The following is a 15,505-nucleotide window of genomic DNA, read 5'->3' as shown; positions in this document are numbered from 1 at the left end:
AATATAGTGCATTTAATATATAAAAATATATCTAAGATTGTGCTAACAGAACCAATGTATCAATAATGACAAAGAACTATAAAAGTATTATAATTAGTAGTGCATATGAGAACATACCCAGGACAGAAATGCTGAGTATAATAAATGTAGATAAATTTTTAGAAGGCTCATCTCTACAGGTATCAGAGATCTAGAGACATGACAGAATCTCTGGAAATGTAAACACTGGAGAAGTCTTTCAACCAGAAGTCAACTTTCAGCCATCATTAGACCATTCACACAGGAAAGAAACCCAATGTAGGAAAATATTTTTCAGAAACCTCTGTAAATATACAGAGAAATCCTTCATGGCAAAAGTAAGCTAGGTATAATGGGAAACATTCTTCACTCTTGGGCCCTCACTGAGCCAACATTTCTCATCCTCTCATTGTGTTGAGTGGGGATGATGTACCTGAATATTGTCCAAAGGATCTGGACATTAATTACTTCCAGGCTTGACAAGTAATTAAGAGAGTGAAGTTATCGACTTATACCTGTTATAATTAGGAATGGTTTGTCAATGTAATTTTATAAACTCTTCTCAGAAATAAGAGCTCTGGCTCTTGGAGTCACAAATCCTGACAGTCTTGATTTGAGCCAAGGACATAAGAGCATTGATTTCTCCACTGAACCCCTGAAGTGTCCCACTGTATGGTCTATGCATTATAACACAAATGACTTACTATTTCCAGGTCAGGTTGAATGGAAGATCTGATGGAAGATACCACTCCTTGATTATTACAAAATGTGCACAGTAATAAAATCTTTCTCATCACCTTTTGTCCCCAAATTAGTTCGTGAAACATTCAGAGGACACACATTTAGGGATATATTTTCTTTGTAGGTGGGTACCAGTCCTCCTGCTTGAACTCTGAGCCAAGGCACTGTCCTTAAGCAGTTTTGCTCAAGGCTAAAACTCTACCACTTGAGGCACAGTTCCATTTCTTGTTTCTTTGGTGCATAAATAGAGACAAGCGATTTGAGCATTTGGTTTTGGATGAGTAGCCCCAAAATGACTTTAGTGCTTGCTGTTTTATATTGAATTAATCACTTGTGATTGATCACTCTTTGCTCATTCTGTTTTTCTTTCTTCTTCTTCCTTCTTCTTCTTCTGCTTCTGCTTCTGCTTCTTCTTCTGCTGCTTCTTCTGCTGCTTCTTCTGCTGCTTCTTCTGCTGCTTCTGCTTCTTCTGCTTCTTCTTCTTCTTTTTGGTCCGTTCGTGGGGCCTGAACTCTGGACCTGGGCACTGTCTCTCAGCTCTTCAGCTCAAGGCTAGCACTCTACCACTTGAGCCACAGCGCCACTTCTGGCTTTTTTCCTTTTGCTTATGTGGTGCTGAGGAATCGAACCCAGGGCCTCAGGCATGCAAGGCAAGCGCTCTACCACTGAGCCACCTTCCCAGCCCACATTCTGTTTTTCTGCTGAGTTATAATAAGTTTAACTATATAAGGAAAATGTTTCTCCTTTTTCAAAGCACTTCATTGTCAAATATACTTGCTTAAAATTTGGACCTGCTTTTGTTTTTTCTAATACGGTGGATCCTAATCACATTGTGTTTTTATTTTCTAAGCAAATTTAGTACCAAGAGAACAAAAAATGCTTTGGTACAAAGTGTTTGTATCGCAGCATAAGGCTTCCATGTATGTATGTGCAAAAGCATTAGATAAACACATATGGGTAAAGTTATTATGCAAATAATCTTCCAAATATTTGCATAATGATTCTAATCATTCTAATATTTTAATTTAGTAATCTATGTTGGCCAGAAGGATACATATGTGAATACAAGCAGAAAAACTCAGGTTTTGTGACAAATATAGTCTCTAAAACATCACGTCTCTTGATTACTAAATTTACCTGTAACATTGATTTAGGATGTGGTAATTCTTCACCTTGATAGATCTTTATATAGGCCTGAAAAATAAAGAAAAAGACAGTCAAGCATTCTATTAAGCATTCCTCTAATTAAGTTGTACTGTAATGTCTTGTCATTTACAAAATATCTTCAGTAACTTATCTCTTGTGTTCATGCTGTTCCCACTTCTTGAAGTGATCTTTTCTACATGGCAACTCTATCCTTCTTAAGAAAGGTTAACATAATTTCCTTTTAAACTTCCTCACGGTGGAGGGGGGAGGGGAAGGAAGGGATAGTAGGAAAAAAACAAAGGAGGGGGTAACAATGTTTGACAAGAAATGGACTCATTATCTTACTCATGTAACTGTAACCCCTCTGTACAGCATCTTTTCAATAAAATAATTTTTAAAAAAACACAACTTTTTCACATTCACCAAGTGTGCCAGTAATACTACCTACTTGGGAGGTGGAGACGGGGGTGCTGCAGTGCCAAGTCAGCCCAGGCCAAAAAAAAAAAAAAAAGACTACATCTCAACTAATGGATAGGTACAAGGGCATATACTTGTCCCAGGCTATGAAGGAAACACAGTTAATGCTGGTCTGAGCATAAAATGAGACTCCATCTTAAAAATAAAGCAATACAAAAAAAGGGCTGGTAGATATCACTCTTCTGGAAATAATCACTCTTTTTAGTTACAAAAATTTGAGCCTTGTGGATATCATAAGCTTTAAGGAACAGATTTATGTAATGGTCATGAACCCCCAATTTGTAAATTCATCTGGCATTAAAAATTCAAACTTTAGATTAATGTATCATTTGTTGATGAAGGACATGAAGATAACTGCATCACACTGAAAAATGTAAGGACAGCATTTTAAATGATACAATGTGGGGTTTTAAAAATTGATATTTTAGCTGGGTGTTGGTAGCTCACATCTGTAATCCTACTTACTCAGGAGGCTGAAATCTGAAGGTTGAGGTTCAAAGCCAGTCTGGAGAGGGAATTCCATGAGACTCTAATCTCCAATTAACCCCCAGAAAACCAGAAGTGGCACTCTGGTTCCAAGTGGTAGAACACTATAGCCTTGAGTGAAAAAGCTCAGGGACAGTGTCCAGGCCCTACGGTCAATCCTCATGACTGACTGACTAAATAAATAAATAAATAAATAAATAAATAAATAAATAAATAAGACTGCTATTTTAGTTTTACAATATTAGTTCACAAATTAAATTGAAATTCTCTGCTAAATGTGTATGTTGGTAAAAAGTGTTTGATGATAATTAAGGCTGACAGGTAAATGCAAATTTAAAATAATTATCTTGCAGATTTGCTTTTGGTAAAGAGAACAGAAAATGTAGAAGAATTTTCTTCATTAAGAAAGTATAGATGCCAGGCACTGGTGGCTCACACCTGTAATCCTAGCTACTCAGAGGGCTGAGATCTGAGGATCTCAGTTCAAAGCCAGGCCAGGCTTTGTGAGACTCTTATCTCCAATTAACCATTCAAAAACCAGAAGTGGAGCTATGGCTCAAAGAGATGATGCACTAGCCTTGAACAAAAGAGCTCAGGGACAGTGTCCAGGCCCTGAGTTCAAGCCCCACAAGCAACCAAAACAAAAAATATAGTCACTGAGTGGGATATAACTCATGCCTATAATTCCAGATACTTGGAAGGTAGAGATAGTATCACTGTCTGATTCTGGCCTGGGCAAAAAACAAGGTCCTATATGAAAAACTAATGTAAAAAGGGCTTATGACATGGCTCAAGACATGAGAGTGCTTGCCTAGCAAGTAGAAGACCCTGAGCACAAAACCTCCATTCCCTCCAAAAAATAACAAAGAATGTAGGTCATCTATGAAACACTCCTTCCTCCGGACAAAACATTTTTCCCAACTCTTACATGACATTTGACATTAAAAAATACATGTAAAATGGGACACAAATGTTACCTCTAAGGGATTTCCTCAAAAAAAATTTTTCAAACAATAAGCTTCTCTTGGGCATTTCATAACATTTAATGTCAAATCCAAGTACTCACAAGTGCTCTAGAAATAAGAGTGATACCTTAAAGTACTCCACCAGACCTCGGCAGGTGATTTTATTCCCATTGATCTCTTTAATATCTAGGCTTTCAGGACTAAGCAGCCAAGGAATGAGTATTTTCAAGTTTTTGATGAATTCATCATCTATTTCTACAAGTAAAAGAAATCCATTATTATTTTTAGAATCCTTTCCAGCCCTTCACTCTATAGAATGAAACAGCCTTAGGCCTCCTCCATTCTTCCCCAGTAGTAATGGCCACCACTTACTTTCCCATCAAGCAACTCCTGAAACCTGCCTTCCCTCAGGGTTAATAATTATCCTAGCTTCAACATCCAATTAAAGTCTCATTTCTACTCGAATTATTTATGTTGTCTTCCACCTGTACAATAGCTTTCTTGATCTCACACGTTAAACATATATTTTATAACCTTTCATATTAGCATTTCATGTAGTATGATGCCTTTAGGTTTATGGTATAAGGCAAGGAGCAAAAATGGGGAAGCCAGACATGGTGGCATACACCTGTAGTCTTAGCTACTTCGAGGCTGAAGTAGAAAAATAACATTCGACATTTCAAAATACATTTGCCTTGGGCTGGGAATGTGGCTCAATGGTAGAGTGCCTGCCTAGCAAGCACGAAGCCCTGGGTTCGATTCCTCAGTACCACATAAACAGAAAAGGCCAGAAGTAGTGCTGTGACTCAAGTGGTAGAACACTAGCCTTGAGCTGAAGAGCTGAGGGACAATGCCCAGGCCCTGAGTTTAAGCCCCAAGACTGGCAAAAAAAAAAATACAGGGCTGGGAAGGTGGCTCAGTGGTAGAGTGCTTGCCTTGCATGCATGAGGCCCTGGGTTCGATTCCTCAGCACCACATAAGCAGAAAAAGCCAGAAATGACGCTATGAGTCGAGTGCTAGAGCACTAGCCTTGAGCTGAAGAGCTGAGGGACAGTGCCCAGGCCCAGAGTTCAGGCTCCATGACCGGCCAAAACAAACAAACAAAAAAAATACATTGGCCTCAAGTAAAATGGGTCCAAGAATTCAGGGCCAGCCTGGTTAACCTAGACCCTAAATTAAAAAAAGGTGGCGGGGGGGTGGGATGGGGGAAGTGGTGGGAAATAGCTCGCTATTTACTGGCTTATAAATACATTTCCTCCAGAAAAATGTATTTAAAAAAAAGAGAAAAATGATGTTTCCTCCAGTGGTAGAACTGAGCAACATAAAATAAGAAGAAAAGTTAGTAGACAAGTACCATATTTGATGGGTATCCAGCATTATCCTCATGCAGGTCACAAAAGTAGCAGGTGAATAACATGTGAATTCAAATATAGACTGGGGTATCAGTATACAGTTGGGCCATAATGGCAGGTATCTTACAGCAAGAAAAGGCCAAAGACGCCTTATAACAAATCAGAGGCAGTTTGACTTATTTATCTGTTAATAGGTTCAAGCTTAACACTACAGACTTGGGAGAGTAACATAAAAATTTTGACACAATGATAGTTTCTTCAGGTAGTATATCAAATATATGAAAACTGCAATATATATATATGTGTATGTGTATATATATGTATGTATATATGGAAGATATGCTCAGTGAGTTGGTGTATGCAAATGTAATTATTGACTGTAATTTTTTTTAAACCTAGGTTTCAGCAAAGTTACTGAATTTTCAGACTTTGGGGTTGGTGATTTTCAAAAATCTTAAGGATAAAGATCCAAATTTAAGATTGTATTGGCATTTGCCTACCATTATGGCCCCAGTGTGCACTGATACACCAGTTTTTATTAGAGCATTCACATTTTATTCACCTGCTGCTTTTGTGACCTGCATAGGGATGATGTTGGATATTCTTCACATTTTGTTTCATGTTTGATACCAATGTGAAATTCAGTGATCAAGATTTATGGGTGGGTATTTGTCTAGCAGTTAATTCAAATTGCTTGGGTTGTTTGCATTGCTCCAACTTCCACTGGTTATTCTGCTTAGTATTGCATATAGGTTTAGTCAACCGTACTTATTATCATGGTTTGATTTTTTTTAGCCCTCCACTCCATAGAATGAAGCATCCTTAGACTTCCTCCATTCTTCCCTAGTGATAAAATGCCACCATACTTGCTGAAATGCAATGCTGGTATTTGTATTTATGTTGCCCTGTGTTCTGTTGTCTAACATGTATCTGAATTTACTGATACTAACAAGTTTGTTTTGCTGTATAATTTTATTCTTCTTTCAGAGTTAGTAGACAATTACTATCTATCTACAATGTATGAATTCTTCTTGAATTTCTGCACAAAACAATTTCTTCTTATAAGCCCACTTTAAGATCACTTTCGGGCTGGGAATGTGGCTCAGTGGTAGAGTGTTTGCCTTGCATGCATGAAGCCCTGGGTTCGATTCTTCAGTACCACATAAGCAGAAAAAAAAAGCCGGAGTGGCGCTGTGGCTCAAGTGGTAGAGTACTAGCCTTGAGCTGAAGAGCTGAGGGACAATGCCCAGGCCCAGAATTCAGGCCCCACAACCAGAAAAAAAAAAAAAAAAGATCACTTTCAAAGCATATATTTAAATCCCCCACACCTTTCCACCAGATTTCCTTATAAAATTTGAAAAGTAAGATGCACTTGAATATCTAGTCAGGCAGTAAGTAAGGTAATTATTCTTTATCTCACCAACCTATAACCATACTAGAGGTCACTGACCTCTTGCAAATATTAGTTGACCACAGTAAATGCCTGACCCATAATATCTGTAAAGAAGGTCAGCTCAATGTCCAGAGATTTGTATTAAGCAAGCTGGCCTCTGCAAGTGTTCAATAATAAAATGTGTGAGTGGATGATTATTCAGGATGATGTTATACTTTCACTACCTCCTCAATTATAATTTCCTCAAGAATAAAAGTGCTAAGCCAGTCATACAGTTACTTGTCACAATAACATTGGTACACATGCTGTTTATAAATAACTCTACAGAGCAGGTGCACTGGTGGAGTATTTCTGTGTAAGGAATTTCTCAGGATTACTCTGACAAATCATTAAAAATATGTTTTATAAATAATCACCTAGAATAGTATCTGACTATTCTACTGAAGTCTAACAAGCTGCTAAGGAAGCAGCCTCACATTTATGATGTAATTATCTGGTAGTTCTTCATGTGCACATTCTTTTTTTTTTTTTTTTGTCGGTCGTGGGGCTTGAACTCTGGGCCTGGGCGCTGTCCCTCAGCTCTTCAGCTCAAGGCGAGCGCTCTACCACTTGAGCTACAGCGCCACTTCCGGTTTTCTGGTGGTTTATTGGAGATAGGAGTCTCACGGTCTCTGCTGCCCGGGCTGGCTTTGAACCGCGATCCTCAGATCTCAGCCTCCTACTCAAGCTAGGATTACAGGCGTGAGCCACCAGCGCCCGGCTAGTGTGCACATTCTTTATATCTGCTAAGCTAGGAGAGGGTTCAATAGGCACTTGGTAAGAGCTGATTAAATATAGCATGAATGAATGTGACTTAATACTTCTGATCCTCTGGATTTCCAGTGTGTGACGCTCCTATTTTAACTGCAATTAAATTTACTCATAATGTTATAGTTTTTAGTAACACTGGAAATAATAATATAATAATTTAAATACTCTGAAGGATCACAGGCAAATTATTATTGATAATGAGCTAGAAAGTTATTTTTGTAAGTGTGTAAAGTAAATAGTATGTGAGATCCTGTTTTGTGCAATTGTTTCTTTTCGAGAGAACACCACTCAGATGCCAGTCCTTTGGAAAACAGCATGGCCAACTAATAAGACATCTTGGGTAAAAATTATATAATAAGATTCAAGGCAGGATGGAAAAACTGAGGCAAAGTAGTACATGTCTGTACACAAGACTGAATTAGCAACATATCTTACAAGGTTAAAAAGTCTTATTAAAAATGGAACTTTTAGGGCAACTGAAGCCCACTATCATTCTTCTTTCTCTCAGGCTAGCTACTTTGGCAAAACCAGAACTTGTAAGTAGCTGTAGCCAACTATGCAAGTGAATGCATGTGTAGACATGTGCGTATGTTTAGATAGAGAACAAATTAATTAAAAAACAGGATTCTATATTTGCATGATTTGTCCTAAATGTTTTGTCTGAGTTCATTCTTTGCAAAATGTCTGAGTTAATTTAAGAACTGAAGCTGTATTCTACAGTGACAGAACAAGCCAGGAGTACTTTGCTGTCCCAATAAAGAGCTATTGTTCAGGCTTGCCCCTCCTCTGCCTGTTTACAGCTTCCAATTTCAGAGAAGAGAGGCTTTATAGAAGCCCTTTCTATGTAATTTATTCAAACATCATTGAAACCTTTAGGTAATTGATAATAGCAAGGGTTCACCAGTGGGTCAGAATTCATAAGTGATAACGAAGTTGTAAGCTCTTGGCATCCATGTGTTAATATGTGCTTACTGCTATTTGTTCTGTGGGAGAAAAGACTGGAATTTTAAATGTGTAGAAGAAAAATGCTAGTGATTTCAGATAATTGGAATTCTATTTATGGTATGACTACCAGAATTAAATATATGGATATATGAAAGAAAATGACAGGGACACAGAGGAAAAACACTTTTGTTTTTCAAATCTGCAAATTGGATTTTTTTTTGTCGGTCGTGGAGCTTGAACTCAGCCTGGGCGCTATCCCTGCACTCTTCAGCTCAAGGCAAATGCTCTACTGCTTGAGCCACAGGGCCACTTCCGGTTTTCTAGTGGTTTATTGGAGATAAGAGTCTCATGGACTTTCCTGCCCGGGCTGGCTTTGAAGCATGATCCTCAGATCTCAGCCTCCTAAGTAGCTAGGATTACAGGCGTGAGCCACCAGTGCCCAGCTTAAAATTGGATATGTTATATTCTATTTCTTCCCCTCCTCCCCACTCTGCCCCTGCATCATGGGGTTAAACTCAGGGCCTGGATGCTGTCTCTGAGCTGTTTTGCTTAAGGCTGGTGCTCTACCACTTAGAGCAGAGCTCCACTTCTGATTTTCTGGTGGTTAACTGGTGTTAACAGTCTCATGGACTTTCCTGCTGGGGCTGGTTTCAAACCACAATCCTCAGATCTCAGCTTCCCGAACAGCTAGGATTATAAGCATGAGCCACCAGCACCCAGCTTACATTGTTTATTTTTAAGAGTAATTTTAGTATCTTTTGACAACAATTGTGCTTGGAATCTTGCAAAGTCACCTCCTCCCCTGACACAATGCAAAAAGGCTTGAATTTGATGGTATACTTCAGTGGTAAGCTTACAACTGAAAAATGTCTTTGTACTACTCCTATTAAGTACAGAGCACACATCTAGAGATGGGTCACTGTCTCTTAAGAAAGATTAACTTGTTTCTATAGACTCAGTTCTTTTTAAAAACAAATTGAGCTGCTTTGGATCCATGAAAGTCAACCTCTGCTAAAGAGAAATTAATGTAGTTTAAGTAGCTACTATTTGAAAAAGTTCCAATTTTTTTTGTTTTGTTTTGAGAAACTGCAACTCATCCAGAGAGTATTTCATTGTAGTGATGTTTGTAATAATTTATAATTTTTTTGTGTGTGTACTAGTCATGGGCTTTGAACTCAGTACCTAGGCACTGTCCCTGGGCTTTTGTGCTCAAGGCTAATGTAGTAATACTTGTACCACAAGCTCTACTTCTGACTCCTTGGGGGCTTAATTGGAGGTAGGAGTTTCATAGATTTTCCTGTCCTGGCTGGCTTTGAACATGATCCTCAGATCTCAGCCTACTGAGTAGGATCACAGGCATGAGCCAACAGCACCCAGCTATAATTAATTCGTTATTAGATTTATTTTTGTTCTGAGCATGAGGCATGGGCATTGTCCCCCCGAGATTCTTTTGCTCAAGGCTAGCACTCTACCACATTAGCTACAGCTCTGCTTTTGGGAAGTTTAGTAAAGTCTCACAGATGTTAAAGAACCTGAATTCAGTACTAAACTAAGTCTCTTTCAGCCTCTTGTTACACAATTCAATAAATGACATTCCAATAACACAGGCCTGTGTTATTAATATAAATAAGGAAAATTAAGCACACAGACATTAAGGAACATTGATCAACACGGGGCAAGAGGGTGAGGGGTATTGCGGGTAGGTGGACACAGGATTTGGTGTATTTTTGCAATACATATTCAATTTTCATAGACTCCCATAGTTGACTGAGGAGGAGTTCTAGCACCAACACAGAATTCTCAATTCAGACAATGTCTAACCATCAGCCTCACACCAACAGACTAACAGCCCCCCATAAGCTAAGTGGAAAAAATGATATTTGTAAAATCAGACTAAGTAATAATCATTAAAAGGCAGACGAACCTTTTAATTTTCCATCAAAGTTTGGGTTGGTAGCTACTTTTAAGCCAGGATGAGGTAGCAGAAAACAGGAAATGTTGGTGAAGCAGGAATGGATGTGCTTCCTCACATTTTGCAGTTCTTCATGCTGGTTCCCTGAGACCTGAAGTGAGCCATTCTCAAGTTGTAACATAAACTGAACAAAAGGATTCTGTAGCACATTATAAATATAATGTCCCTCAGATCTTGTAAAGATTAATAACAACAACAACATGATGGAGTGCTGTTAAAGAAAAGAATATGGCCAGGTACCAGTAGCTCATGCCTATAATCCTAGCTGTGCAGGAAACTGGATCTGAGGATCTTGCCTAAGTAAGGAAGTCCTTGGGACTCTTAATTACAATTAACCATGATGCAAAAAGGCTCAGGGATAGCACTGAAGCCCTGAGTTTAAGCCCTAGAATTGGCAGAAAGAAAGAAAAAGAAAGAAGGAAAGAAAGGAAGAAAGAAAGAAAGAAAGAAAAAAAGAGAGAAAGAAAGAAAGAGAGAGAGAGAAAGAGAGAAAGGAAGGGAGGAAGGAAGAAGAGAGAGAAAGAGAGAAAGAGAGAGAAAGGGGGGAGAGAGGGAGGGAGAGAGAGAGAAAATATCTTGGGTAAAGTTTTCTGGATAGCAGTACTTAAATATAACAAACACATGCGACACATTAAAATTAACAAGTGTCTACCTTTAAATGATGGCCTGATATTTCATAAAAATTAGTGAAGTGAATTCAAATTCAAAGCACCACGAGACACAAAGAGGTCATACAATATTCTAACTTTATTTCAAACAGCTTCCTGTCACCTGGCAGGAGCACATGTAAACTAGAAAAGCATCTGAATAGTGGGTGGTACAAGCCAAAATGCCTCCTACTCCTTTTTAGACCTGTTATTTTCAACTCTGCAGAGCAGATAAAATACTCTTAAAAGATTACGAATTTAAAAAGAGATCTCAAGAAATTTTTTAGTTCCATTTTTAAAACTTCTTAGCAGTCATTATTTGTGATACCTGTTCACTGTAAACACTTTACATATTATTGCATTATCAAATTACTATATTTTCATTAGAAAATGTTCTAAAACTAACTTAGGGGATTTCAAAATTTGTTATTTCTTTAATCCTCTTCTAAAATATGAATCTAGATATTTACATTGTTTTGAAGTGATTTAATTCTTCAAAATAAAAAGGTTTTCTTTAGGAATAGTTGGTTTTTATATATCTAACAAAAGAATGCTTTATATCACACTCACTGATATTTACAATTACATCTCTGAAAGTAATTTATTAAATACTAATCTCAGTTTGTTCATAGAGATATTACATAGATCAAATGAAATTGTGGCTATTGAATATTCAGTAACTCATCCAACAAAAAACATTTCAAATTAGTACCTGGAAATTTATGTACCTAAATATCTAACAAACCTTAAGGCGTTTTTCCAAGAATTTGGCACCACCATCAGCTCCATATGAAAATTCGTATGGAAAACTCCAGTCTCGAACCAGAAATATCAAACTCTAAAAGATAAGAAAGGAACCATAAGAGTACTTCAAAGTGCCTCCTTCTGCTTGTTATTGAAGCTAATTACCATTATCACTAGCTCTGAGTTTCACTTTATCTAAATAGCATCATTGTTCCTTAATGTGCTCACCATACAGTGGGAGGAAAAATCAAACATAATGCCTTTGATGAAAGCCCTTTGAACAATTAGCATATACTTAAAAAAAAAAAAAAAAACAAGTTCTGTCCAAAACCAGGGTAATAATGGAAGCAGAAAGTACGAAAGGAGAATGTGAAGGGGGTGAAAATGGTAGAAGTATTTTATGTATATGTGTGAAAATAGAACAACAAAGCTTGCTTTTTTTTGGTCAGTCATGGGGCTTGATCTCAGGGCCTGGGCATTGTCCCTGAGGTCTGTTGCTCAAGGCTAGCACTCTACCACTTTGAGCCACAGACCCACTTCCGGTTGTTGAGTTGTTAAATGGAGATGAATTCTCACCAGGCAATTTTCTTCCTGGGCTGGCTCTGAACTGCGATCCTCAGATCTCAGCCTCCTGAGTAGCTAGGCTCACAATGAAGCTTTCTGAGATAGATTTGGGAATGGGAGATGAGGGAGAGAAACCCAGAGCTGAGTCTGATCAAGGTACACATATGCATTTGTGGGCATGTATAACAGACTGATGCTAATTAAAAAAAATGGGGGGAATAAAAAACCTTTGATAATTTCTAAGTACTTTTCTCTATCAGATCATCCTATATCTTTAGTAAGTGCCAATAGAGAGCTGCATATGAACTGCCAAGATGAATGCACCCTCCTGAGTAATGAGAGACTTAGAAATGAGCAGCTGGCTGAATGGACCTATATAAATGTAATGAGATTTTATATGGTGTGTTCCTATGAGTCTTCCTTTTTTGTGTGCCGGTCCAGGGACTCAAACTTAGGGTCTGGGAGCTATCCCTGAAGTTTTTGTTTTGCTCAAGACTACAGCCACAACTCGCTTCTGGCTTTTTGTTGTTTATTTGGAGATAAGAGTCTCTCAAACTTTTCTGCCCAGGCTGGCTTCCAACTGTGATCCTCAGATATCAGCCTCCTGAGTAGCTAGGCTTATAGCTACTCCACTAGATAACTGAGTAGCTAAGCCACTGGTAACCAGCAAGCCTTCCCTTTTGATGACTATAACAGAAAGTATGCCTAACATACAAGATCAGCTTTGTTTCTTTTTTCTTTTTTTGCTGGTCATGGGGCCTGAACTCAGGGCCTGGGTGCTGTCCCTCAGCAATTCAGGTCAAGGATTGCACTCTACCACTTGTGCCACAGCGCCACTTCCAGCTTTTTCTGCTTATGTGGTGCTGAGGAATTGAACCCAGGGCCTCACGCATGCAAGGCAAGCACTCTAGCACTGAGCCACCTTCCCAGCCCTCAACTTTTTTTCTTGAGTTATTTGTAATTTTTTTTAGAAATGGCTCTCATATACTATTACAAAATCTTCAAATTATATAGCAAAATGCAGAGAAAAAATTTTTTTAATGTACCCAATGTCATCTGAATGCAACCAGAGATAACATTTGGCAAACAGTATGTGCACAATTGAGTAGGGCTACAGCTGAAAAAAGATTTTATAAAAATGACATTGTTTTGTCACAAAACAATTCCTCCCTGTTTAACTAGTGTCTGACCACAATAAAATGACTGTTTTTATTGTATTTGAAATAAAAAATATTACATTAACATATACTTGAAAGCTGGGTGACTGTGGCTCAAGCCTATAATCCTAGCTACTTGGGAGGGCTAAGATCAGGAGGACTGAATTATGAGACCAGTCCGAGCATACATATAAGATCCTTTTCAACCAATATCTGGGCACAGAGGTGATGATTAAATTGTAATGTCTCAGATACCCATTTTGTGAGAATTTCAGTAAAAATATAATAACTTTTTACATTTGAAAGATTTCTATTTTGAAAAAAAATGTTTCCTATAAAACAACTCTTGCAAAATAGTGGTTGATGAACCAAGATAAATGAGGCTATGTAGATTTTGCATTTTTCTTGAGACATTTTAATCTCCTTTCCATTTCAAGGAACATTTTCACTGTTTGAAGTAATAAGGACCATGTATAGAATACAAGCAAATCTGAAGTCTGACTTTTTCAAGTTAGCAACCTATAAACAGTAATCAGTAAGGTAATGCCATGTTTGCCTTTATGACCCACAAAAGTTGGAAATAAGTGAAAAGTTGGAAGTTGAAGAGTGGCGGAAGTGACTAAGCACCAGCCTTGACCAAAAAAGCCAAGCAAGAATGAGTTCCTGAGTTTTAGCCACCAATACTGGCATTGGCACACACACACACACACACACACACACACACACACACAATCTAATACACTAACCCATTCTTGCCTCTGTGACCCATAAAACTTGAAAATAATAAGTCCCAAAGGTCTGTAATTATCAGTTTGCTTTGCTTAATGAGACTACACCTTATCAGCATAGTTCTACTTAAATAAGCAATAAATCCAGCTTTGGTGTTTAATATCGGATTTTGACAGCTTTGACAATTCTGGAAGTCCCACTGAGGTATTTTTCTAATGCCCTCATTGGTAGCAATCTTTGTGCACCTAGACTGACAGATGCACTCCACCTGTCCTATTTGTCCTGTTTCTAAACTCCTGCTGTCCTTGGAGTCTGCCTCCAATCATTACCACAGCAACAATCTGACTTGGTAATTTGTTTCACTGAGTTCTGGTTAGTGATTAGTTTAGTAATCCTATGATTTTATAAACCCAACAGATCTTTCATAAGGTCACTAGGTCTAAGTCTTTGTATAGAGTAATTTGACCTTTAGTTTTAGAAATGTACTCATTTGATTAATATTGGGCTTAAATTTTGTATGAGTTTATCAGTAAATATTCCCACCATTAAAGAAAGGAGACTGTTAGGTAGATAGAAATAGAAATGAAGACGAAACACTTAGTGGACAACATGTGGTTCAAGATAATGTTTCTTGTTCTTACAGTACCCTGGACTCAAGCCCGAAATAGTACTTCTTCCCATAATGTTTAGTGTCCTATCTCAATAGTGAGGTAGTGCTTCAGGCATGACCAATCAGATCTTCTCTGTATACTCAAGCTGAGGCTGGGAAACCAACAAAAGAGCCAGGATAGCTCATACACAAGTCCTCAGGGAATCACAAAGCCTATGAAAGGAAGGTCACCTGTGGGGAACACAGGCAGCAAAAATGGCGCTGAGAGGGAGTTGAGTGGGCACAGCCCAATTTACTGTAGAGCACATGGGCAGCAAAGATGACACTGGGAGAGAGTAGAGTGGGCAGAGCCCAATTTGCCTTACAATCAGTGCGTGCTTAACTAGCTTAGGTGCATGATAGGGTGTGACCTTGACAGTGTTTGGTTCCTCTTCTTCCTTTGCCATTCCACCTGCCCTTTTTGGCTTTAAAAAGGGCTGCTCTCTGTTAATAAACGAGTTTTCTACCTGCTTCATTTGGCTCCCTGCTGTGTCTGATTGTCTTGGGGCTGAGGAAGGGTGAGGAATGAGCCAGCGCCGTACTTAACTTTCCTCAGACCCTGTCGTCTTTCGTGGGACGGAGGAAGACCCAACAGTCACCCAGGAGAAGAGATATAGAAGGAGCCTCCATACTTTAACAAACTGTGCTCCAAGCATTATTCTTCCAGCACCTGGAAGGTGCTGGAAGTGCACCCACTGTTAGCCACAGCA

At 38.5% G+C, this 15,505-nt stretch overlaps 1 protein-coding gene across 3 annotated transcripts in view; it reads right to left on the bottom strand.

Moving 5' to 3' along the window:
• Nucleotides 1–15,505, bottom strand: part of Atl1 (atlastin GTPase 1) — a 77,915-nt gene that overhangs the window by 7,582 nt on the left and 54,828 nt on the right. For all 3 annotated transcript variants that reach the window (XM_070027912.1, XM_070027901.1, XM_070027922.1), the window contains exons 9-12: nucleotides 11,698–11,790; nucleotides 10,258–10,396; nucleotides 3,961–4,088; nucleotides 1,897–1,953 (exon numbers count right to left, since the gene is read on the bottom strand). In XM_070027912.1, the coding sequence (XP_069884013.1) occupies nucleotides 1,897–1,953; nucleotides 3,961–4,088; nucleotides 10,258–10,396; nucleotides 11,698–11,790 (417 nt within the window). The remainder of the gene's footprint in view (nucleotides 1–1,896; nucleotides 1,954–3,960; nucleotides 4,089–10,257; nucleotides 10,397–11,697; nucleotides 11,791–15,505) is intronic.

This window comes from Dipodomys merriami, unplaced genomic scaffold (genome assembly GCF_024711535.1).
Source record: "Dipodomys merriami isolate MVZ:Mamm:240054 unplaced genomic scaffold, mDipMer1.0.p SCAF_1, whole genome shotgun sequence".
Lineage (NCBI taxonomy): Eukaryota > Metazoa > Chordata > Mammalia > Rodentia > Heteromyidae > Dipodomys > Dipodomys merriami.
This window is presented reverse-complemented; position numbering and strand designations above follow the sequence as displayed.